We start from the raw sequence: 23,141 nt of genomic DNA, 5'->3' as shown, positions 1-23,141 counted from the left end.
GAGGGAAATGATTAAATATACTAACAAAAATGCTAAATAGAAAAATAAGGAAAAGCAATTGAGTTACAACTATAACTGACTAATCTCCTTTGAGGCTGAAGAAAATCTATCCCTATCTATACAGAATAGCTAAGATCAAACCAACACATATCACACTTAATTTTAAGCTTGTCAAGATACAATTTCTAACTGAACCTTGGTTTAAACAAAAAGAAGTGCTATTCAACCTTCTCAGCTGCAGCTGAAAATGGAATGACTTTTTAATGATGAGAGACACTGGCCTAATTATGTTAGCTCTCCTCAGATTTGAAAGTTTAAAAGAGTAGTCATTCAAGGGAGACATGCTAAGATGTACTGACAAAATGTCTATCATTAAGAAAAATTAAGGGTGAAAATAAGAACTGCGATTGAATCTAGTTTATTCTATTTCTTTAAAGTTGCAACTAGCATACCTTAGTTATTACAGTGAAAGGAGTTACAGCAAAAATAGAAATAAATAAACCCTATACTCAGGCTACTTTACTTCTAAATTGCAGAAATATGCCGCAGAGTAACCTGCATTCTTTCTTTATACAGTATTTGTAAAGTAAAAAAGGTATTATAATCACACAGTGGAAATATGAATTAAACTGAGTACAACCTTGATGTTAAATAAATATGAATGACGTGTTGTAACAAATATTTTGTTTGCTCACATTATATAAAAGTAGCTGGGAACTACGTTTTCCTTCTCAAATTCTTAAAAAGAACACCACCTCTAGGATGGATTACTGATACTTCATGAGGAAAACAATGAGCAGAGGATCAAAACAAGCATCCTTTTAAGTGCAGCATCTGTGAAAACAAAAACAGCAAGATAACTTATTTATGACAAGTTACTACGGAAATCAAAGTCACACAAGCAGACTGGATATTTTCTGGTACTTTTTTTTTTGCAACATCATATGCCAGTTTACTAATAAAAACATACAAGCTTACCAATTAATAAAGGTCTATGGTAGAGGCCCAAAAGAGTATTGAATAAACATGCAGAAAGAGGACAAAAGCAGAAAGCCCACTCACCTCCCCCTTTTCTAATACAGAATACAAAGGTTTTCTAATACAAAGTTTTTAAGAAAAACCTTTGAGCTCCCATAGTACTTTTTTATATACATACTTCAGTTTCAACTTTTTATACTAAACTGCAACTACTTATTTTCATTTGTTTCCCTAATACAAACTACAGGTTTCATCTTTGTACCTTTAAAAAACACATATAAACTGGTGGCTCTCGCCTATAAATCCCAGCACTTTGGGAGTCTAAGGAAGGAGGATCTCTTGAAGCTACAAGTTCAAGATCAGCCTGGGCAACATAGCAAGACCTCGTCTCTCCAGAAAAAAAAATTTTAAAATAAATTTAATAAAAATTTTATTTAATTAAAAAAATTTAAAAACCATCCACATTGGCCGGGCACGGTGACTCATGCCTGTAATCCCAGCACTTTGGGAGGCCGAGGCGGGTGGATCACAGAGTCAGGAGATCCAGACCATTGTGGCTAACATGATGAAACCCTGTCTCTACTAAAAATACAAAAAATTAGCCGGGCATGGTGGCGGGCGCCTGTAGTCCCAGCTACTCAGGAGGCTGAGGCAGGAGAATGGCGTGAACCCAGGAGGCGGAGCTTGCAGTGAGCCGAGATCAACCCAAGAGGCAGAGCTTGCAGTGAGCCGATATCACACCACTGCACTCCAGCCTGGGCGACACAGCGAGACTCCGACTCAAAAATAAATAAATAAATAAATAAATAAATAAATACCATACATATATGTATGCTTAAATAGCCTTTCTGGCTTTTGGATTCAAAATAGACCACAAATCCATGGATTAAGAAACACCGTGGGCAGAGGTTTTCTAACCTTCTTGGAAGAACCATTTGCTGGCTTTTAAAAAGTTAAATATCTATATAATTTTCCTTTTTTTTTTTTTTGAAATGGAGTCTCGCTTTACCGCCCAGGATGGAGTGCAGTGGTGCAATCTCTGCTCACTACAACTCTGCCTCCCGAGCTCAAGCGATTCTCCTGCCTCAGCCTCCCGGGTAGCTGGAAATACAGGCACCCAACACCACGCCTGGCTAACTTTTTTATTTTTAGTAGAGACAAAGGTTTCACCATGTTGGCCAGGCTGGTCTGGAACTCCTGATCTCAAGTGATCCGCCGCCTCGGCCTCTCAAAGTGTTGGGATTACAGGCGTGAGCCACCACGCCCAGCGCCTACATGATTTTCTCCGAAACAATCCTGAAATGCTCCTAACCCAACTTTTGGTTGCAGAAGTTTTTTCAGGGGATTAGCATCAGAAGCTGCTGTTTCTCACCTACATATACATTCCTTGCCCCTTTTACATCATGACGTTTGAGAAAGACCTATTCTAGACCTAAGTGTTCTATAAAAGTAATTGATTGTCTTCCAAATAACTGTCATTACTTTTAAGTTTCATATATAATGACGAAATTAAAAATCATCACACTATGGGAATTACAACCAGTAATGAAAGTCTTCAAACAATTTTTGCAATGATCACAGAATAAGTCAAGATAGTGTTTTACAAACCCATTATAAAACAGGAAACCTTCGGATGATTGATTCCTCTGTATAAATGCTGAGTAAACTCAGTAATGTTTAAAACTGAGAATAAGGTTAGAAGTAGCAAAAATCTGGAATGTTACTATTTCCTTTCTCAATTTATCCGTAATCTCCACCCTCGCATACACATTCCTCCACTTTAACGTATTAAAATAAAAATGCTGATAAGTTTATCTTTCTCTCTCTGGCCCTCATTTAGTCAGCACGAAGTTACACAATGTGCAAAAGTGAACACAGAAACGTAAAAGAGGTAAAGTGTTCCAAAAAGATCAAATGAATCAAAAAGCTCTGAAACAGACTTGGTAAAGACACCAGAGGTTTTTTTTACCCACCCACCCCCCCACTTTAAAAGGCAGCAACCGGAATAAATCAAGATAAAAACAGAATCACAAAAATAGTGCAGGACTGTGCAGACTGAAACTTTACAATTTCAATGTCAAACTGCAATATGATAAAGCAACAGTATTACCTAAACTGTTTATGAATATTTTTTCTCTAACAATCTAAGTCAACTTCACATAAAATACAAAGTTTCTGTACCAGCAAAAATACAAATGCTAATGAAACTTGGGCTTCTAAGGTATTATTACAAATCAGACTTAACTGTCTTAGATTTCATAAGTTTAACCCAATCCATAGCACGTTAATATACCCAATAAAGCAGTCTTAAGAATAACGCTATATTGTGACACATGGGGAATTACTAAAGAACAACTTACTTTAAGTATACTGACACAGGGAGAAATAAGCGGTTCTGATGGTTCAAAGTTACACACGTCTCACAGACCTAGTAATGACGCTAAATGGAACTTTAGTGACACACCCAGCGCCGACTGCCACGTTAAGGATACAGCTCTTCCGAGGTGGAGAGGGCTCTCGCCAGCTCTGACTGCTGCTGAACCCGGATCCTGCTCCTCCTCCCAGAGGAGGTCTGCACCCCGGCTTGCCTCCTCGCTCACCCACTCCTCGCCCCCGACTCCAGCGACTCCCACCCCGGTAAGGCCTGCCCCGAAAGCGGAAACGGTCCAAGGCGAGGTGGCTCCGCTCCCAGAAAGACGGCCGGGGACTGCTTTCTGACAGTGAGCTCGAAGGCATCCGTACAGAGGGCGGATGAGACCGGAACGGTTCTTTAGGTCGGTAGCTGCTGGGTCCCCTGAGGTGGCCCCTTTCAGACGCGTGCCGCGAGCGTGAGAAATTCCTCAGCTGCTGCTGTGAAGAGGAAGATGACGAGGAAGAGCCACCGCCTCCGCCAGATCCACCGCCCCGGGCCGAGTGAGGAGGCCGTCGCCGCGGATAGGGTAACAGCCCGCCGCCGCTGCTGCTGCTGCTGCTCCGGCTCCGTATCTGGCTGTTATTATCGTCGTCACTGATTTCCCCATCTTCAAGCTCCCCTTCTTCCTTCGGCGAGAGGCCACTGGAGGCCGGGGCCGGAGTATCTGCGGTCGCCATCCGGGGAGCAGCGCCTTCCACACAACCTTAGCCCTCCGTCCGGGGATCCGCCCGACAATTGCCTCGTTTCCCTTCTTTCCTAACGGACCGGGTCGGTGCGGTCTTACCCTACTCGGACACCTAGCGGCCTCTGCTCCCCAACTTCCCCGCACCCCAGCTCTCTCTCGCCGGACCGTCGCAACCCAGTTCCCTTTCCTAGCGCCCCCTTGCTCCTCAGCGATCGGGGTTCTTCCGCCTCGCGAGAAAGGGACTCTGGTAGCGGCTGTACCTGAGACGTCACTTCCTGCGACACGCAGGAAACAAAGGCTCCTAGTTCACGCGATAATAAGACCAACTCGATACTCACTAGGATTTGTAGTCTTTCGTCTTTCTTCGGGTTTACTCTTCCGGTCTAGGGTCACACCCACCGCAGGATCTGGCTTGGCACAGCTGGGTGCATGCAAAAGTAGGCGGAGCTGCTGTTAGTTGCAGCTTTGAGAGAGTTTTATTGTAAAACTCTTGTAATTTACAGTAATCGGAGGGAAAACACCTCTTCCTTTTAATTGCTCTGAGGACTGCTGCCAAAGAAACGCAGTAGATCCGCTCCCTCTTGGGGGCGGGGAGAAAGAACGGGTTGTGTCCGCCATGTTGGTGAAGTCAAGCGAAGGCGACTAGAGCTCCAGGAGGGCCAGTTCTGTGGGCTCTAGTCGGCCATATTAATAAAGAGAAAGGGAAGGCTGACCGTCCCTCGCCTCCGCCCCCACATACACACCCCTTCTTCCCACTCCGCTCTCACGACTAAGCTCTCACGATTAAGGCACGCCTGCCTCGATTGTCCAGCCTCTGCCAGAAGAAAGCTTAGCAGCCAGCGCCTCAGTAGAGACCTAAGGGCGCTGAATGAGTGGGAAAGGGAAATGCCGACCAATTGCGCCGCTGCGGGCTGTGCCACTACCTACAACAAGCACATTAACATCAGCTTCCACAGGTAACCTGGGCAGGGAGTGGGGGTGACGGAAACTGGAGTTCCTATTCTGGCTATCGCTTGTGTGGAAGGAACAGGAGGATTCTGCTAATTCTAATAACTTTCCCAGCTGGTAGCAGGGAAGCATCATATGTCCATTGTGTTTCTCAAATCTGCCCAATTTTACCCTGCTTTCGGGGAAGCTTTACTCATTTTCTAAAAGAAATCCAAGTACTGTTTGGTCATTACCCTTTAGTAAAAAAAGTAACAGGAGGATATCTTAATTTTCTACTGTTTTATTCCTCTGTTAGACCGGGTCTTGACATGAATGACGCCGTAAGGGAGAAAGAGATCTTCCCATTCAATCAGCAATCACCGTAAAAGCCTGCTGTGTTCCCGTTAAAATTAGGAAATTCTCACTAGATGAATTGACATGGGAGGCATTTAGATTTCTAATAGTCACATAGTAATTCTGCGGAGGAATTGAGTCATCTTTGATAGCCATGGAATTAAGCGATGTTAATTAAAGTGCAAAAGATAACCTTTCTGTTCTTACTAGAATAGAGTAATAAAAAGAACCTAGGTTTTCTTTTGTTTGCTGGAAGAAAAATCAAAATTCTTTAGTTCTGTCAAACCAGAACTCTTGAAAGCACTTTGAACAATGCCTGGAAAATAACAGGTACTCTGTAAATGTTTACCTTCTCTGCAAGTGCCTGCCACGTGCCCGAAGAAAAGACACATTAAAAAGTTAAGTGACACCAGTCCTGATTTTATATATTTTACATACCTAACAACGTATGTGATGTTAGTATGTGGAAATTATATCCTTGACCTTTCTCCCTACCTCACTATTATGAACTGTACTTTTATTAAAAGCTGCCACTTAAAAAAAATCTTGTGATGTTTCTGTTTTTAAACTAGTTCATGCATATGTAGTGCTTTGTTCATTCATCCATCAAATATGTACGGAGTTCCTAATTACCTGATATTGCGCTAAGGATCCAGAAAGTTCTAACCCTCCTGGAGTTTAGAATTTAATGGTGGAGAAAGACATAAATAATTAAGTGCCACAGAAGAAACATTCAGAGACCTAACTTAGTCTTGGAAAGTCAAAGAACACTTTTTCAAAGGATGTGACATTTCCAATGAGACCAAAGGATGACAGATTGGGTCCTGTATGCTACTTAAGTATTTTCTATTTTATCCTAAGAGTACTTGAGAAGCCATGGAGGGTTTAAAAAAGATTGGCACGATTAGATTTGCATATTAAAAAGTCCTCTGGCTGCAGTGTAGAGAATCGTAGTGTTACTGAAAGTGCTGGTCAAGCATCATCGGGAATGAACTTGATGAGAAAGGAACTTATTACAGAATATTAATTTACCTATTTTTTTCCTTCACAGGGAAATCTTGCTACAATGTCAACTAAACTAAACCCTTTACTCAGTTGCTGGCACAATCAGCACTGGATTAGGGAATGTGTGAGCTGACAGAGAAAAACTAGTTAGGAAGCTGTAGTAAATAAAACAAGGAAAGTCCACCCAATTTTCTAGACTAGGGTGATATTAGAGTAGAAATGAGAGGAGGGGACAGATTTGAGAAATGTTCAAGGAGAAACTACTGAATTTAGTAATTTGATTGGATAGATGAGAGAGGGGAGTCCAGACACCAATAACAATGTTTAACCCAGTGTGGTGGCTCACACCTGTAATCCCAGCACTTCAAGAGGCCAGGGCAGGCTGATCACTTGAGCCCTGGAGTTTGAGACCAGCCTAGGCAACATGGTGAAACCTCGTCTCTACAAAAAAATACAAAAAATTAGCTGGCCGTGGTGATGCATGCCTGTAGTCCCAGCTACTCCGGAGGCTGAGGTGGGAGGACTACCTGAACTGGGAAAGTTAAGGCTGCACTGAGCCGTGATCATGCCACTGTACTCCAGCCTGGGCAATACAGTGAGACCCTGTCTCAAGAAAAAACAAAACAAAACAAAAGAGATAGATGGTGGTACAATAACATGCATAAAATTTGCCTACTGTGAATTTAACATTTTCATGTGTAACCTCAGAAATTTAGGTCTTAAAATAGTATTCATTATAATAAAAATACATTCCTATTTTGTAAATACAAACCAGGTTTGTAAGTACAAATCAATTAAGCCAGGTTTAATTGATTCACTCCTTTTCTACTGGGACATTAGTAGACTTTTTTTTTCTTTTTCTTTTTCTTTTTGAGACAGAGTCTCATTCTGTCACCCAGGCTGGAGTGCAATGGTGCGATCTTGGCTCACTGCAACCTCCACCTCGCGGGTTCCAGCAATTCTCCTGCCTCAGCCTCCCAATAGCTGGGACTACAGGCATGCCCACATGCCTGGCTAATTTTTATATTTTTTAGAAGAGATGGGGTTTCACCATATTGGCCAGGCTGGTCTTGAACTCCTGACCTTGTGATCCACCTGCCTCGGCCTCCCAAAGTGTTGGGATTACAGGCGTAAGCCACCGCGCCTGGCCATTAGTAGATTTCTGTATCTCTGTGTGCAAGTTATTTTGCCTAAATTTACTGTCTCTTTCTTACCTCTTAGCCAACTCTAGTCTTAAGTCTCCCCAGTAATCTTCTGAAATTGCTCTTGCTAACATGACCTTTATGTCCGTCTACATTCATTTTTCATGGTGTGTGATCATTTCCTCCTTGAAATACTACTTTTGAATTGACACTAATTTTATGATTATCTTCTGACTTTTTTGGCCTGTCTTCAATCTGTTGCTACTTTTCTCTCTACTCCTTAAGCCAGGTCTTCACATTCATATCAGAATAATTTCAGCTGTTCTGTGGTCTCAGCATCTACTTGTTGATGCCTCCCAAATCAGTATCTCCAGTCCATCTCTGTCTAATGAGTTCCAGACCTATAGGCCAAGTGTCTACTCAGTATTTCTCTGGTCTCCTTTTAGTTACCCAGATTCATTATCTATATTGACAAACTGCCCTTCCCCAAACTTACCCCCACTTCTTGTACTCTGTTTCTCAGTAAATGAAGATACTACCCATCTGGAAACTTGGAAGTCTTCCTCCCTTGACTTCTCACTATTACCCCTTGATTAGATTATTACAGTAGGCTCTTAACTGGCTCACTGCTTCCATCCATGCACTCCTAGCCACTCTTCTATAATCAATAGTATGTTGCTAAATATTTAATAAATGTTCTCTAGGGAGGGGGAAAAGCCCTGATTTGTAGTGTTTCCCCATCTTCTATGATGTAAATAATACTACCAAGTCTAGTTTCAAGCTATCAATATGACATCACTGATCATGGAGGTGGGAAGAGATGTGCAGTCTCACACTATTCTATAGTATTTCCACAATACAGACACAACAGACAACCTTAAAAGTAAAGGTAACAGTAAAATCAGGAAATTTGGGGGTTTTGGTATTTATTACCTTTCATTTTAATTTATTGCAACTTTATATTAATTTAATTTTAATAATGGCTGTGTTTAACTACTAGCTCACAGATTTTCTGTTAACAATCAGCTCTCACAATTCAGCCTTTTAATGGCTTACCATTGCCATTTTGGATAAGGTGGATAAGGTTCAAAATTACTCTTTGACTTAGAAGGCCCTCCAGCATTGTTTCATAGCACTATTCTCTGTCCCCAAGATATTCTTAACACTCTACTGTCCCACCCTAACTTCTCTAGCTGATTCCTGTAATTTTTAAGGCCTCCTGACTAGACTAGCTCTTCCTGTTTTATGATTCCATACAACCCTATACTTACCCTTTTATAAGATTCATCGACACTTGTAGTTACTTTTATTATAATAATAAATAGCATTTATGTAGTATTTAGCATGTACTGTGCACTGGGCTAAGCATTTACTGACATTTTTTCATTTAATCCTTATGACCACACTAGGTGCCATTCTTATCCCCACTTTATATATGATAAAAAGGAGACCGAAAAAGGTTAACTTGCCTAAAGTCACCCAGATATTATGCAAAGGAGCCAGGATTGGTGCCCTGGTTTGAGTCCAGAGACAGTGGCCACTCTATTCTATTGCATCCAGCTATTTGATTCCCTACATTCCCCATTACAGTATACACTCATGGAGGAGAAGTCCTATGTCTATTTTGTTTCCTACTGTGTCTTCAGTGCCTAGGACAGTGCTTGGAATGTATGAGGCATTCAACTAATTATTGAAGATGCACACAGAATAGCACTGTTTAAACTACTGAGTGATTTTCCAAAACATCAAATATTTATAACAGCCTGGTTCTATTACTGTCTAGATAAGAATATATCCTGTTACCATCGTATTAATTTTATTGTATTTATGTGAAGATTTATTATTAAATTAAGGTGAACTTAAATTTAGCTTATGGGCTATATCTCCCACCCTTTGTGCTGAGAAAAATCCAAACAACACATCCAAAATATGATCAAGGTTAGTGCTGTACAAAAACATTACACCAAAATTAAATATAAAATCATTGATTATTCATATTCTGTTTCAGCACAGAAAATCTAAAGACTAGTAGTGCCAAATTAACCCCATTAGTTCATTCATTCATTGATTCAGAAAAGTTCATTGAGTGCTTAACAGGTACTATGCTAGATACTATGCCAGACCCGGGGACAAAGCAGTGAAAAATATAGCTCCTACCCTACAGAAACTTACAGTCCAGTGGGAAAGATAGAAAAGTAAACAAAAAACTGTGATATCAGTGCTATAGCAACATCTAACCCAGTCCTCTGATCATGGAAAACTTCCTTAATAAGATAGGATTCCTAAACAGTCTTAAGTAGAATTTGGTCAACTTAAGATTTGATTCAAGACATTGATTTCCTAATTAAGGAGCTAGTTTTAAAAAGAGCTTTAAAAGAGAATTAAGGAACTGAAAAATAATATCTGAAAGACAGTCTTATAGTGGAAGAGTCTTATACAAATAATAATACAATGATAGTACTTATTTATTCTGAGTCTATTATCGAGGCCCTGACAAGAAGAAATGTGTTTAAAGCCTGATTTTTAGCTTAGCCTTTAGTAAATATTTCCAAACCGTCAAATACTGGGACAGAGATCTTTGAAATGAGACTAGATTGTCATTAAGAGGTGAGGCTAGGCAGAGTAAATAAGTTATCAGAAAATTATTCAGCCAGGTGCAGTGGCTCATGCCTGTAATCCTAGCACTTCGGGAGGCCGAGGCAGGTGGATCACCTGAGGTCAAGAGTTCGAGACCAGCCTGGCCAACATGGGAAACACCATCTCTACTAAAAATACAGAAAAAAAATTAGTTAGGTGTGGCGGGTGCCTGTAATCCTAGCTACTTGGGAGGCTGAGGCAGGAGAATCGCTTGAACCTGGGAGGCAGAGGTCGCAGTGAGCCGAGATCCTGCCACTGCACTCCAGCCTCAGCAACAAGAGCAAAACTCCATCTCAAAAAACAAAAACAAACAAAAAAACCCACAAAACTCTATTTTCTTGTAAAATAGAAAAAATGCATATGTGAATTGTGGAGTGATATACAGATGTTAGTATCTTCAGATCAGGGTACGTATAGGGTTGAGGGGGATGGGGACAGACAAAAGATGGGAGAGTGTTGACTGTAAATCCAGACATTCATTTCTTTGTGCCCCTCATTGCTGGTAGTGTTAGCAAACCTAGTATATGCGACATACCCAAAGCTGTTACCTAATGAGGCTGCATTTGGGGCTTCTGAACCACATGATCTTCTAACTTGGATTTCCTGGTTCTTTTTAAACACTAGTCATTTCATAATTAATATTTAAAGGATAATGTAGTCAAAGAGTTTTACACATACTTACTACATGTGAATGTTGATTCTTACATTTCCAAGTTACCAGTAGAATTTTTAGAGACAGCTCCTTATATTTGTCTTTTCCTTAATAGGTACACACTGGATGCATATCAGTCTACAGTTGACCCTTGAACAAGGCAGGGTTTAGGGGTGCAGAAGCTCCCTCACCACACAGTCGAAAATCGGTGTATGACTTTTGATTCCCCAAAAATTGAACTAATAGCCTTAACCAATAACATAAACAATCAACACATATTTTTTATGTTGTATGTGTTCTATACAGTATTCTTACAATAAAGTAAGCCAGAGAAAATAAAATGTTATTAAGAAAATCCTGCCGGGCATGGTGGCTCATCCCTGTAATCCCAACATTTTGGGAGGCCGAAGCAGGTGGGTCACCTGAGGTCAGGAGTTCAAGACCAGCCTGGCCAACATGGTGAAACCCCATCTCTATTAAAAATACAAAAATTAAGCGGGCATGGTGGCAGGCGCCTGTAATCCCAGCTACTCAAGAGGCCGAGGCAGGAGAATCACTTGAACCTGGGAGGTGGAGGTTGCAGGGAGCCGAGATGGCACCATTCACTCCAGCCTGGGCAACAGGAGCAAAACTGTCTCAAAAAAAAAAAAAATTAAGAGAAAATATATATATTATTGATTAAGTGGATCACTATAAAAGTCTTCATCCTTGTCATCTTCACATTGAGTAGGCTGAGGAGGAGGAAGAAGGGGGTTGGTTTTGCTGCCTCAGGCATGGCAAAGGCGAAAGAGGTGGAAGGGGAGGCAGGAAAGGCAGGCACGTTCGGTCTAACTTTATGGAAACACATCATAATTTCTGTCTTACCCTTTTTCATTTCTCTAAAAATGGTTCTATATTGTACCAATCCTTCCTCCCTGTTTGCTTTAGTTTCAGTGACCCTATTATAGAAGGGTCCATGTCATAAAAGAAGTCAAAAGCAGTCTTGAATAATCAGAACCCTTCTGCCAGATTTTCTAATGTCAATTTTTCTGGCATTGCTGCTTCTACAACTTCCTCATCATCTGGCAGTGGTTCAGAAGCACTCAACTCCATCAAGCTGTCTTCTGTTAATTCCTCTGGTGTGGTGTCTTAAATCAGCTCTTGAATTTCTTTAAGATCCGTATCTTGAAACCTGTCACTGCCCACCTTTTTTGCCATATCAACAATCTCTTTCATGATTTCCCTTATCAGCTCTGTCATAAAGACTGTGAGGTCAAGCACAACATACACACACACTTTTCTTTAGAAGGAATTTATTGTTTTGGGCTTGGTGTCTTTCACCACTTTTTCTGTAACAATTTTCAATGATGCAGTCCTTGTATACTTTCATGATGTTTTCTATCTTTGTTGGGGTTTTCTTCCATAGCATTGGCAATCCTTTCTATAGAGTACCATGTGTAATGATCCTTAAAACTTGTGACCCTCTGATCTAGAAGTTGAATTAAAGACATTGAGGACAAATAGACCACTTTGACACCTTCTGTGTTGGACTGGATCTAGGTGGCCAGGGGCATTGTCCAAAATGGAAAGAACTTTGAAAGGCAGTACCTTACTGGCAGCGTACTTCCTAAATTCAATGGAACCAATCCAGAAAAAGGGTTCTCATTGTCCCAGCCTTCTCATTTTACAACAAAAAGACTGGCAGCTGGTGTTTATCTTTCCTTTTCAATGTTCAGGGTTTAGCAGGTTTGTAGATAAGGGCAGAACTGATAGAAACCCAACTGCATTTGTACAAAACAGTGTTAGCCTATCCCTTCTTGCCTTAAGTCCTGATGTTTGCTTCTCTTCCTTACTAATACATATCCTTTGTGGCATTTTTTTCAAGAAAGGGCACTTTTGCCTGCATCAAAAACCTATTCAGACAGATAGCCTTTCTCTTGAATGATCTTAATGGCATCTGGGAACATCTGCAGCCTCTTGGTCAGCAGAAGCTGTTTCTCTGTTATCTTGACATTTTTTAAGCCAAACCTCTTTCTAAAATTATCAAACATCCTCTGATGGCATTAAATTTGCAGCTTCAGATCATTCACCTTCCTTTTGTTTTATCATATAACAACCTCACTTTTTCTCCAGAGTTTTATATAAACTCTAATATGATTTTTCTAAAAAAAATTTCTTTCTAAAAAAAAACTACCTCTAGTCCTGGAATATAGGTATGGCTTTCTTACAGCAATTGTGTACTCACATAAAAGCTGCATTTCCAATACAGAATAGAAAGGTATTTCACAAAAAGTGCAAGGTTTTTGTACCTGCTGGCACAGCTGTAGCAACAGCTTGATGATTTTTTTTGTTTTTTTTTTTACAATGGTCCTGGATTTATTTATTTTGAAATGGCAGGCAACAACAGCTGCAGACCTAAATCTATGGGGCATATATATATATATCTCAAACAATTCAACTTTTTCTTGTATTGTCATGACTGCTTCTTAGAGCACATCCATCATCACTAATGGCACTTCATATGGGTATCATGGTATTATTTAAGGTTTATGGTATTGCACTAAATACAATGAAAAATATGCAAGAACTGCAAGAGATCACTTTCTGCCATGATACACAACTTACTGGAGAGACAAATTGCTTAGACAGAGATAATTAGCATCACATGGCACTGTAGGTGGGTACTCACAGCACTTACTGAGCTCACCACAATAGAAGATGGCTATGAAATCATTACAGTAGTACAGTATGTACTATAGTTGGTTTTATGCAGTTATTATTTTATACTGCATCTTTGCATTTGTTTACATTTTTCTGGACTGAATGATGCCATGTACAGTCTCTGTAAATTTTGATAATTTTAACTTTTAAAAATCTGTGTAAATTTCACAGTAGTAAATGACAAAATAGACTAGTATGTGTATATTTCATGGTAGTACCTACATATATTTTATGTATTAATGACATACCTTTTTCTTAATTTTTTCAATGTTTCCAGGCTACATGGTTTGTCTGCAAGTTTTTTCCAATTGTTTCAAATTCAAATATATTTATTGAAAAAAAATACACATATAATTGGACCTGTGTAGTTCAAACCTATGTTGTTAAAGAGTCAACTGTATTTTATATTTGAAATATGAAAGGAAAAACATTGCTACAAAGCATTTTACCTTTTTGTAAGTTTACTTTCTGCTGCACTACCTAATTAAAGAGTTGACTTTTTAAAAATATTTGCTGTTTAACTACATACAGTATATTATTACTCTGTATTTGTATTAATTTAGCAAATTTTGTTGAATCTCTACTGTTTGCAAAGCATTGTGCTAAGTGTCAAAGATAAATACATCACAAGATATAATGATCCCTGTCCTCAAGAAATTTATAACCTTTATGTCACTGGAAATTAAAATGGAAAAATTACAAAACAATGTGGTAAGTGTCATAATGATGGGACATAGAGGAAGGAGTACCAGAATCTGCCTAGGCTTTCCTTGACAAAATTTAATCTTTAGATATCTGATTTTTCTTGACTACATATATCAGCAGCAGATTAAAAGCGTGGTGAAATTACTCTCGCTTATAATGCTTCTACTTAAACTTGATCTAAATCAGTTTAGTCATGTTTTATTTATGCCCAGATTAAGGGCTAATTGGGAAGAAATGTCTCTTTCTAAAAGCCTTGAAAAATAAAACGACTCAAGTCAGTTTTTTACTAAGTTTTTCAAACTTATAAAACATTACCATGAATTGGTTGCTGTTCCAGTGTCTGGATATTGTGAGTTTAAAATTTTTTATGTAAATGGGACACACTTTTAATCATCTTCGAAATTTCTTTTAATCATTTAGGTGCAGCCAGAATTATGATAGTTGGAATTTGAGTTGCATTTTTTTTTTTTTTAAGGTTTCCTTTGGATCCTAAAAGAAGAAAAGAATGGGTTCGCCTGGTTAGGCGCAAAAATTTTGTGCCAGGAAAACACACTTTTCTTTGTTCAAAGCACTTTGAAGCCTCCTGTTTTGACCTAACAGGACAAACTCGACGACTTAAAATGGATGCTGTTCCAACCATTTTTGATTTTTGTACCCATATAAAGTCTGTGGTAGGTAATGTTACTCTCTTTTTGTTAAAACCATTTTTAGAACCCATTCCTTTTTGTTTATGCAGTTATTAACTGAAATTCATTTATAGTGATATGCCTCAAAAAAGTTGCATACCTTTCTCTTGTACAGTAAAGGTACACGCTAGAATCAGAGTTTGGGTCTCCTGACTCCAATATTCTTTCCCCAATCCAAACTGTTTTACTATATTGGAATTTTACATTATTACCAATTATTATTAATAATTGCACCATTAGTAAAACTGAAAAATCATATGAGTAATGAAACCTCCAGCATCACTGTGCTCTGATTTTAAAATGACATACAAATAACATGTGCAAAGTACTTTAAGAGCACACAGCCAGAATTACACCAAAGAATGTAAGTTCAGAGGGAGGCAGGCATGACAGAAATCTTCAGAGAGCTTGGGCATTCAGGGTGGGCTTTTGAAGCCTTGGGAGTTTAAAATAGAGGAAAGGGATCTTGGCTTTGCACAGAATAATTACAGTTGCATAATGAGAACAAAAACAAGTGGGTTGAGGGGTGAGTAGGAAATGTTAGCAAGTGATATTTGAAAGGAAAGAATGAAGAAAAAATGAAGCAAAAAAAGTAAAATAAAAAAAAAAACGAAAGAAGTAAGGTATAACATGAATGATTTAAAACAATGTTTTATCTAGTTAGGGAAGATCTGACCAGAGAGGAAAACCTAGCTGGGAAAGACAGGGTCACCAAGAGTAAGAAAGGGCAAAATGAACACAAATAGTTTAGCTTTGAAAGGGAGGACAAACATGTTTTCCTCTGAGGAAAAACTGTTTCCCTTGTTTGTAACAGTTAACCTTTTAAATGTATATGAGTTATTATCTGAATGGGAGACAAGGTTGTGGTAAGCTAATTACCACTGATGTTAGGAAAGCTCCAGGAGGACAAGAAGGTAGTCTTTTTCACATGTGAATCCTCAGCACCTCAAACAGTGCCTGGGACACAGTATATACTCAAATAGTTACAGAATTTGAAATGTAACTTATTTTTGACATTTTGATAATTTATTTATTTATTTAATAAATACAACTAAACTTTCCATTATGCCAGAATCTAAGCTCAGTGCTAGAGATACAAAGATCAAAAAAGAGTGCCTGTCAATTCCCTAGGCAGAGGGACTAACTGTAGGTTTCGTGAGGATAGGAACCATATTGTCTTATTTGTTCAGTGTTGTGTCCCCAGGAATGCACAGTATGTGTTTCAATAAATGTTTAATGAATTAAGGACACAGACTTATGAGGATATTGTATAATCTGGAAATTCTCAGTGGCTTAGTATCGCTGGAGTATAAATCAAGGTGGTAAACTGCAGAATGGGATGAGATCCTAAATTGTATAGTATGCCATGTAAAGGTTTATTTTTCCTTTAGATAATAGATAGGCAAAGAATAATTTGGCCAGAATAGAAAAGTCAAATATTCTAGAAAAATTATTCTCATGGCAGAATGTGGATTAATGAGGATCAAAATGAAGTGGAGAGATCAATAAAGAATAATATAGTCAGAACAGATATGATACGGGCCCAGTGTAAGTAGTGACATTAAGAATGACAGTGTTCAGCCTTATTGTGGAACAGAGAAAGGAAAAAAAAAGAAATGATGGAGAGGAGAGGATTCATGGTAGGAATATTTAGTGGGTAGAATTAATAGGACTTGATGACCATTTGAATGAAAGAGATAAAAGCAAAAAAAGTCTCCTGATTTTGACAAATGTTCCTAGCCAGATTTTAAATCCTTGAAGATGTAACCATCAAAAATTAATACGTAAATCTGTTTAGAAGCTTGGTACTTAAGAATATATTTCTACAGATCCTTCAGTTTTCATTTAGTAGGACCCTGGGTCTAAAATATTCATCAAATTGAGAAAAGGGTATTTAATTAAAAGGGGATCAAATTAATATCATAAATAATATCTACATATATTCTAAATTGACCTTAGTAAATTGCAAAGGATCTTTAAAGTCTCTATAGAATGATAGTCAATAATTTGGAAGAAACCTTGGACATCCATTGTCTATTTCCAAATCAGTGTTTGAATCTCTCTGGGTATGGGACAAAAAGAAATAGATGACTAGAGTTAATTCAACCAGTTAAAAAACTTAATCTTGGATTACATGAGATGGCTGCTGCTGTTTCCTATTAAAGTTTTAAAATTGACTTTTAAAAGAGCAGTTTAAATACTCTGTTATCCAAAACTGGACACCATGTGCTTATTTGTGATATTTCATAATTTATGTTCAACCCTCTAATTTTATTTGGCTCAGAAACTCAAGTCAAGGAATCTTTTGAAGAAAAACAACAGTTGTTCCCCAGCTGGACCATCTAATTTAAAATCAAACATTAGTAGTCAGCAAGTACTACTTGAACACAGCTATGCCTTTAGGAATCCTATGGAGGCAAAAAAGAGGATCATTAAACTGGAAAAAGAAATAGCAAGCTTAAGAAGAAAAATGAAAACTTGCCTACAAAAGGAACGCAGAGCAACTCGAAGATGGATCAAAGCCACGTGTTTGGTAAAGAATTTAGAAGCGAATAGTGTGTTACCTAAAGGTACATCAGAACACATGTTACCAACTGCCTTAAGCAGTCTTCCTTTGGAAGATTTTAAGATCCTTGAACAAGATCAACAAGATAAAACAATGCCAAGTCTAAATCTAAAACAGACCAACAGTACCTTCATTTAAATTTAGCTTGCGCAGAGCTTGATGCCTATCCTTCATTCTTTTCAGAAGTAAAGATAATTATGGCACTTATGCCAAAATTCATTATTTAATAAAGTTTTACTTGAAGTAACATTACTGCATAACTTGTGAAGACTTGATTACAAAAGAATAAAAAACTTTCTATGGAAATTTTATTTGAAAATGAGGAAGTGCCTTACATTAGAATTATGGACTTAAAAATTTTGCTAATAAATTGTATGTTTGAAAGGTGTTTTTTGTTTTTGTCTTTTTAAACTACTGTTAAAAGAACAGCTTATGATAAGTAATATGTTTAACTTACATTAGAGAAGAATTTTTTCCTGTACCAAAGTTGGCATATTGCATTCTAAATAAGATGCTAAATAAGAGTTAACCAACATTTAACATGACCTTAAAACTGCTGGGTTTTGTATTAATTAGATTATAATTGGCACTGTGATTTGAAAAATTTATAGAAAAAAAGGTACAGGGCAAGTTTTTAAATTAAAACTTTCTATATTTTGTTTTACCAGTAAAAGTGAGCTTATCATGGCCTCTCTCATAAGAATATTAGATTTTAAAATAGGTTGTAAAATATTTTGAAAATATTTGAATGTGAAGTACCATTGAGTCATCCAAACTAGGTAAGGCCTCAAGTACTTTAAACTAGTAAAATCTAGTAGCTGATAATATTCACCTAAGTAAGTGTTGCAAAATAATTCAGAGTTCAGGACCTAGCTTAGATAAATGTATACTACTCTTTTTCTCATAATAAAAATCTTACATTTCCAACTTCAAAATTGGTGCTTCCATATTTGTTGATAACCAAAACTCCTAAGGTTTTTTGTTTTCTTTTTAACTACTTTCCAAATGCATGCTATACCTCAGAAATAGTCTATCAATATAGTGGGCTTTTTTTTTTCCTCTTCATAAACCCACAGTACAATTTAATCACAGGAAACTACTTATATCTTCACACTTTGTATTAATAACTTAAAATGGCATCAGTTTATCTTAGACATCAGCTTGCTTTTTATCTCCTTTTTTAGTGAGTGAAATAGAGCAACCAGCATGCCTGTGTTCCCAGCTACTTGGGAGGCTAAGGTGGGAAGATCAATTGAACTTAGGAGGTTGAGGCTACAGTGAGCTGTGATTGCACCACTGCACTCCAGCCTGGGCGATGGAGTGAGACTCCTGTCTCTAAAACAGCAACAACAAGAACAAATAAAGCAACCATAGTGCATAAGGGAAATTAAATGTTCCCTATAGAAATATGTGTATGTCTGTGATAGTGGTATGCAAATGCTAATTATTTTACAAAATAAAAGTTCAGAACTATTCTTATCATTGCCACTTGAACAATTAAAGGGTTTGCTTTATTTCACTAATGTTTAATAGGAACCCTTTGCTTCAAACAGCTTTGTTGAAATCATGTAAAAATTTGTTAAGAGAATCAAGTTATTTAACTCAACTTATTTAATTCAAGCTTGTGATACTAACATACAAAGGTAGCATAAACCAAATCATAAATTGCTGTAAATCTTTCCTGTAAAGTAATAGCTACTTTATGATTTTTTTAAAAATTCCATTTTTTTGCTAGCTATTTAGGATTGCATTTGCTTGGCTCCCAGTAACAATTCTTTTACAGTATTAGCACTCTCTTTACTAAAGAATGCCTCCCAAGGAAATGCAAAGGTAGGAAAAGTCTCTTCGAATGCCCATGAGGTATTTAAAACAGGTATTTATGAAAATCTTTTTGTGAATGTTATAAATCTTGCTAGTTATTTTATCTTTATCTTAAGTATTAGATGTAGTTCCTTGGAATTGTCATTACATATTTATTTTTTTCTAGTATGGTTTCAAATAACTTTTCGCCAACATATAATCATCATCAAACATTCACTGACCATATCTACTTTATAACTCAAAATAAGTTGGACAAATAATCATTTTAATAAAAACTATTTTTTCCAAGTATAACCACTCTCATGTGGTTCACCCTTCACCCCAGATACAAAACACTTATTTATGTAGCCCAGTTCCCATCTACAATAATACCTTGAAACCTTAATAAATTTTAAAAATCATAAAAATAAAATATTGTAAAATACAACAACTTTTTGACAAGGTTACTTCATCTTCATTCATTATTACTTGACAGTATTAAACTACTACTCAATAATTTTAGAGTAAACTTTTCTGTGTTTTCTCTGTCATTTTCATTTTACTGTCCTGACAACATGCTCCAAACTCTTTGCATCAAATTGTTTTATTAACATACATTTGTCTACCTTAAAACTAGCTTTATTCACAGAGAAAAACCTAAAAGGAGTCTATTAAAATGCTGCGTTCAGTTTGATAGGTTTTTTTTTTTATCACTCTGACCATAAAACTAACTGAAATTATAATAGTTTTTTTTTTCCTCTCCTGGTCCAACACAGATCTTCTGTTCATTTGTTCTCTGTCTACTGGGCACCAACCTCTACAAAGAACCAGCCCAAAGGCTAGGTACTTGATATAAAAAGGAATATGATTATTTTCTGCCCTCAAGTTGCTCTATCTCCTGAGAGAAACAAGTAATATTTATAATATAACATGATAAATGCTACAAAAGAAATAGCTGTAAAGTCCTTTGGTAAATGCGGTTGAATTGGAATTCAGTAAGAACTATAAACTGTAGACCTTTTTATAATCAAATGCTTTTGTTTTGAAACAAAACAGATTCCTCCTTATACTGACTTAGCAAAGGAGGTACAAGGACATTGGCATTTGACCTGAATTATGGTGTTTTATTGAATGAGCTATAAGACAACATTTTTACCCTTTAAAATGAACACTGAACAAATGTGTTGTTAATGGTATCTTTGTTAAAAGGAAAACATAGCTATAAATAAAATACTACATTGAAATCCAGTACTGGAGTTCATTTGAAATTTGATATTTTGTGTAAAATAACAAACCTATTAACACAGATTTTTAACTCAGAATCGTATAAAGCACTTTGGTACTTATTTGTTCTCTTTTCCCTTACATTCTGTGTGGTAGGTGGTGTTATGTCTGATTTACACATGAAGACATCTTTGTTAATGCAATTTATTTATTCATTTGGGCATTTACTATGTGCCAACCTGCACAAGGAATAGAAATGTCTGTGATCTAGATAATTCTAGATTGAACATACATCTTCCGCCAACAAATCCTCTCTGCTGTTCACATTATCCTTTGTTTAACATATGAACCAGGTTGCTAAAATAGGATAAATCATGTGTCTTAAAATATGAAAATAGTAAAGTCTTTGGGGTCACTTGATCTTTTCTAAGTAGACTTCATAATATTGTGTTTTATCTCATTTCTCAATATTAGAATACGGGTAGATTTTAATTTTGCTATAATATAGGAAATGGTTCATCTTTGTACCAAAATATTGGATTCTTCTGATATTTAGACAGTTGGAAACTTTCTAAAACTGAGGATTTTGTAGTGTATACTAAATAATTGCATATTCAAAAAAGTGTATTCTGAGTATGGTGATATTAAACATTTTTCCCCAAGGAAATTACTGTCATGCCTGTTATTTCTAAAAAATGTACATAAATATTTCTGTGAAAGTTCTTTTACATTGACCCCCTGAAAGACTTCTGTGAAGTCCTTCTCCCTAAACTGAAGCAAATGGTAGAACAAAGATAATGTAAAGCCTTGAAGAGAAATTATTTTCATTTTTGTTGCTCACGTTATATCTAAATATACATTATAGTTTATTTGCACTGTTTCAGATAATAGGCAATCTAGACAAGATATATGAAGGGCCATGAAAATGGTAACAGTCTATCTCTATCCTGACCATAATTTGAGGCTCACACAAAAATTTATTTGCAGGCTAGGTACAGGGGTTCATGCCTGTAATCCCAGCATGTTGTGGGGCTAAGGTGGGTGGATCACTTAAGGCCAGGAGTTTAAGACCAGCCTCGGCAACTTAGCGAGACACCCATCTCTACAAAAATAATGAAATAAAAATTAGCCAGGCACAGAGGCATGTGACTGTAGTCCCCTAGCTACTGAGGAGGCTGAGGCAGAAAGACTGCTTGAGCCCAGGAGTTTAAGGCTGCAGTGAACTATGATCGCACCACTGCACTTCATCCTGGGCAACAGAGTGCAACCTTGTCTCTTTAAAAAAAAAAAAAAGCAGACATTATCAAAGCACTATCTTACTAACAAAAGGGAAAGATTGTGATATTTTATTAATTTTTTCTGATTAAAATATTGTTTTGGGCCGGGCGTGGTGGCTCACACCTGTAATCCCAGCACTTTGGGAGGTCGAGGTGGGCAGATCACAAGGTCAAGAGTTCCAGACCAGCCTGGCCAACATAGTGAAACTCCGTCTCTGCTAAAAAAAAAATAATTAAATAAGCCAGGCGTGGTGGTGGGTGCCTGTAATCCCAACTACTCAGGAGGCTGAGGCAGGAGAATCGCTTGAACCAGGGAGGCAGAGGTTGCAGTGAGCCAAGATTGTGCCATTGCACTCCAGCCCAGGCAATAGTGTGAGACTGTCCAAAAAAACAACAACAAAAAAATTGTTTCGAATACTGTAATTCAAAAAATGCTATCTTTTTTTTTTTTTTTTTTGAGATAGATTTTCACTCTGGTTGCCCAGGCTGGGGTGCAATGGTGCAATCTCGGCTCACCATAACCTCCACCTCCTGGGTTCAAGTGATTCTCCTGCCTCAGCCTCCCGAGTAGCTGGGATCACAGGCATGTGCTACTATGCCCAGCTAATTTTGTATTTTTAGTAGAGACATGGTTTCTCCATGTTGGTCAGGCTGGTCTGGAACTCCCAACCTCAGGTGATCTGCCTGCCTTGCCCTCCCAAAGTGCTGGGATTACAGGTGTGAGCCACCGTACCCGGCCCCAAAAATACTATCTTAACACTCACTAAGAGACACTGATCAAACTAGGATGTGCCAGACAGACATGGTGCCCGTCCTCAAGGTTACTGGAAAACAATATTCCATTTGTTTATTCCTGCCCTCATTGCTCCCCACTCTCTCCCTAAGGCCCTTTTAGAATGAGCTCAATCTAATACAACACATCTATCTTTAAATTGCTCCCTAGTCTTTTAAAATCTATACTACATTTAAAAAACAAAATATTCGGGTTTAATGTCAAGAAGGCACATATTGGTTGGATGCAGTGGCTCACACCTGTAATCCCAACACTTTGGGAGGTCAAGGCAAGAGGATCACTTATAGCCAGGAGTTTGGGACCAGTCTGGACAACACAGTGAGACCTCACCTCTATTTTTATATTAAAAAATTTTTTAAAGAGGTGTCTATTTCTCAGATGAATTTTCAGTTTAATAAATTATTTAGCAAACACTCCAAAATGTGTTATTTCTAACTCTTCTCCATTCTCTTGAACTTCCCGTTTTCATGTTCTTTTTAACCACCAAACAAACCTTTACAAATTGCCCTTGTTTAGCTTAGTCACTGAGCAAACTCTGTCATCTTTCAATTCTTACCTTGGATGCTCCCCTCTCTTGTGTGACACCATCCCTAAACA

General features: G+C 37.7%; 2 protein-coding genes across 2 annotated transcripts in view; one reads left to right on the top strand and one right to left on the bottom strand.

The window, feature by feature from the left end:
* ZFC3H1 (zinc finger C3H1-type containing) overlaps positions 1–4,413 on the bottom strand; it is a 54,943-nt gene extending 50,530 nt beyond the window's left edge. Inside the window, exon 1 of the mRNA XM_030819983.1 lies at positions 3,471–4,413. Within this exon, the coding sequence (XP_030675843.1) occupies positions 3,471–4,068 (598 nt within the window). The 5' untranslated portion in view covers positions 4,069–4,413. The remainder of the gene's footprint in view (positions 1–3,470) is intronic.
* A 40-nt stretch (positions 4,414–4,453) lies between these two features.
* THAP2 (THAP domain containing 2) lies at positions 4,454–21,141 on the top strand. The gene is made up of 3 exons (XM_003259547.3): positions 4,454–5,032; positions 14,674–14,869; positions 17,169–21,141. Exons 1-3 carry the CDS (start codon positions 4,962–4,964, stop codon positions 17,586–17,588), a joined length of 687 nt encoding a protein of 228 aa, XP_003259595.1. The 5' UTR covers positions 4,454–4,961; the 3' UTR covers positions 17,589–21,141.
* The last annotated feature ends 2,000 nt before the right edge of the window (positions 21,142–23,141 follow it).

This window comes from Nomascus leucogenys, chromosome 10 (genome assembly GCF_006542625.1).
Source record: "Nomascus leucogenys isolate Asia chromosome 10, Asia_NLE_v1, whole genome shotgun sequence".
NCBI lineage: Eukaryota > Metazoa > Chordata > Mammalia > Primates > Hylobatidae > Nomascus > Nomascus leucogenys.
The sequence above is the reverse complement of the archived record's forward strand: the minus strand, read 5'-3'. Positions and strand labels throughout refer to the sequence as shown.

What these genes read in the sequence shown, in the direction of transcription:
- THAP2 (XM_003259547.3), top strand. Translation starts at nt 4,962, where the DNA reads ATGCCGACCAATTGCGCCGCTGCGGGCTGTGCCACTACCTACAACAAG. An exon ending in ATTAACATCAGCTTCCACAG is followed by an intron (nt 5,033 to 14,673) that starts GTAACCTGGGCA and finishes TTTTTTTTTAAG; the next exon opens with GTTTCCTTTGGATCCTAAAA. An exon ending in GTACCCATATAAAGTCTGTG is followed by an intron (nt 14,870 to 17,168) that starts GTAGGTAATGTT and finishes TATTTGGCTCAG; the next exon opens with AAACTCAAGTCAAGGAATCT.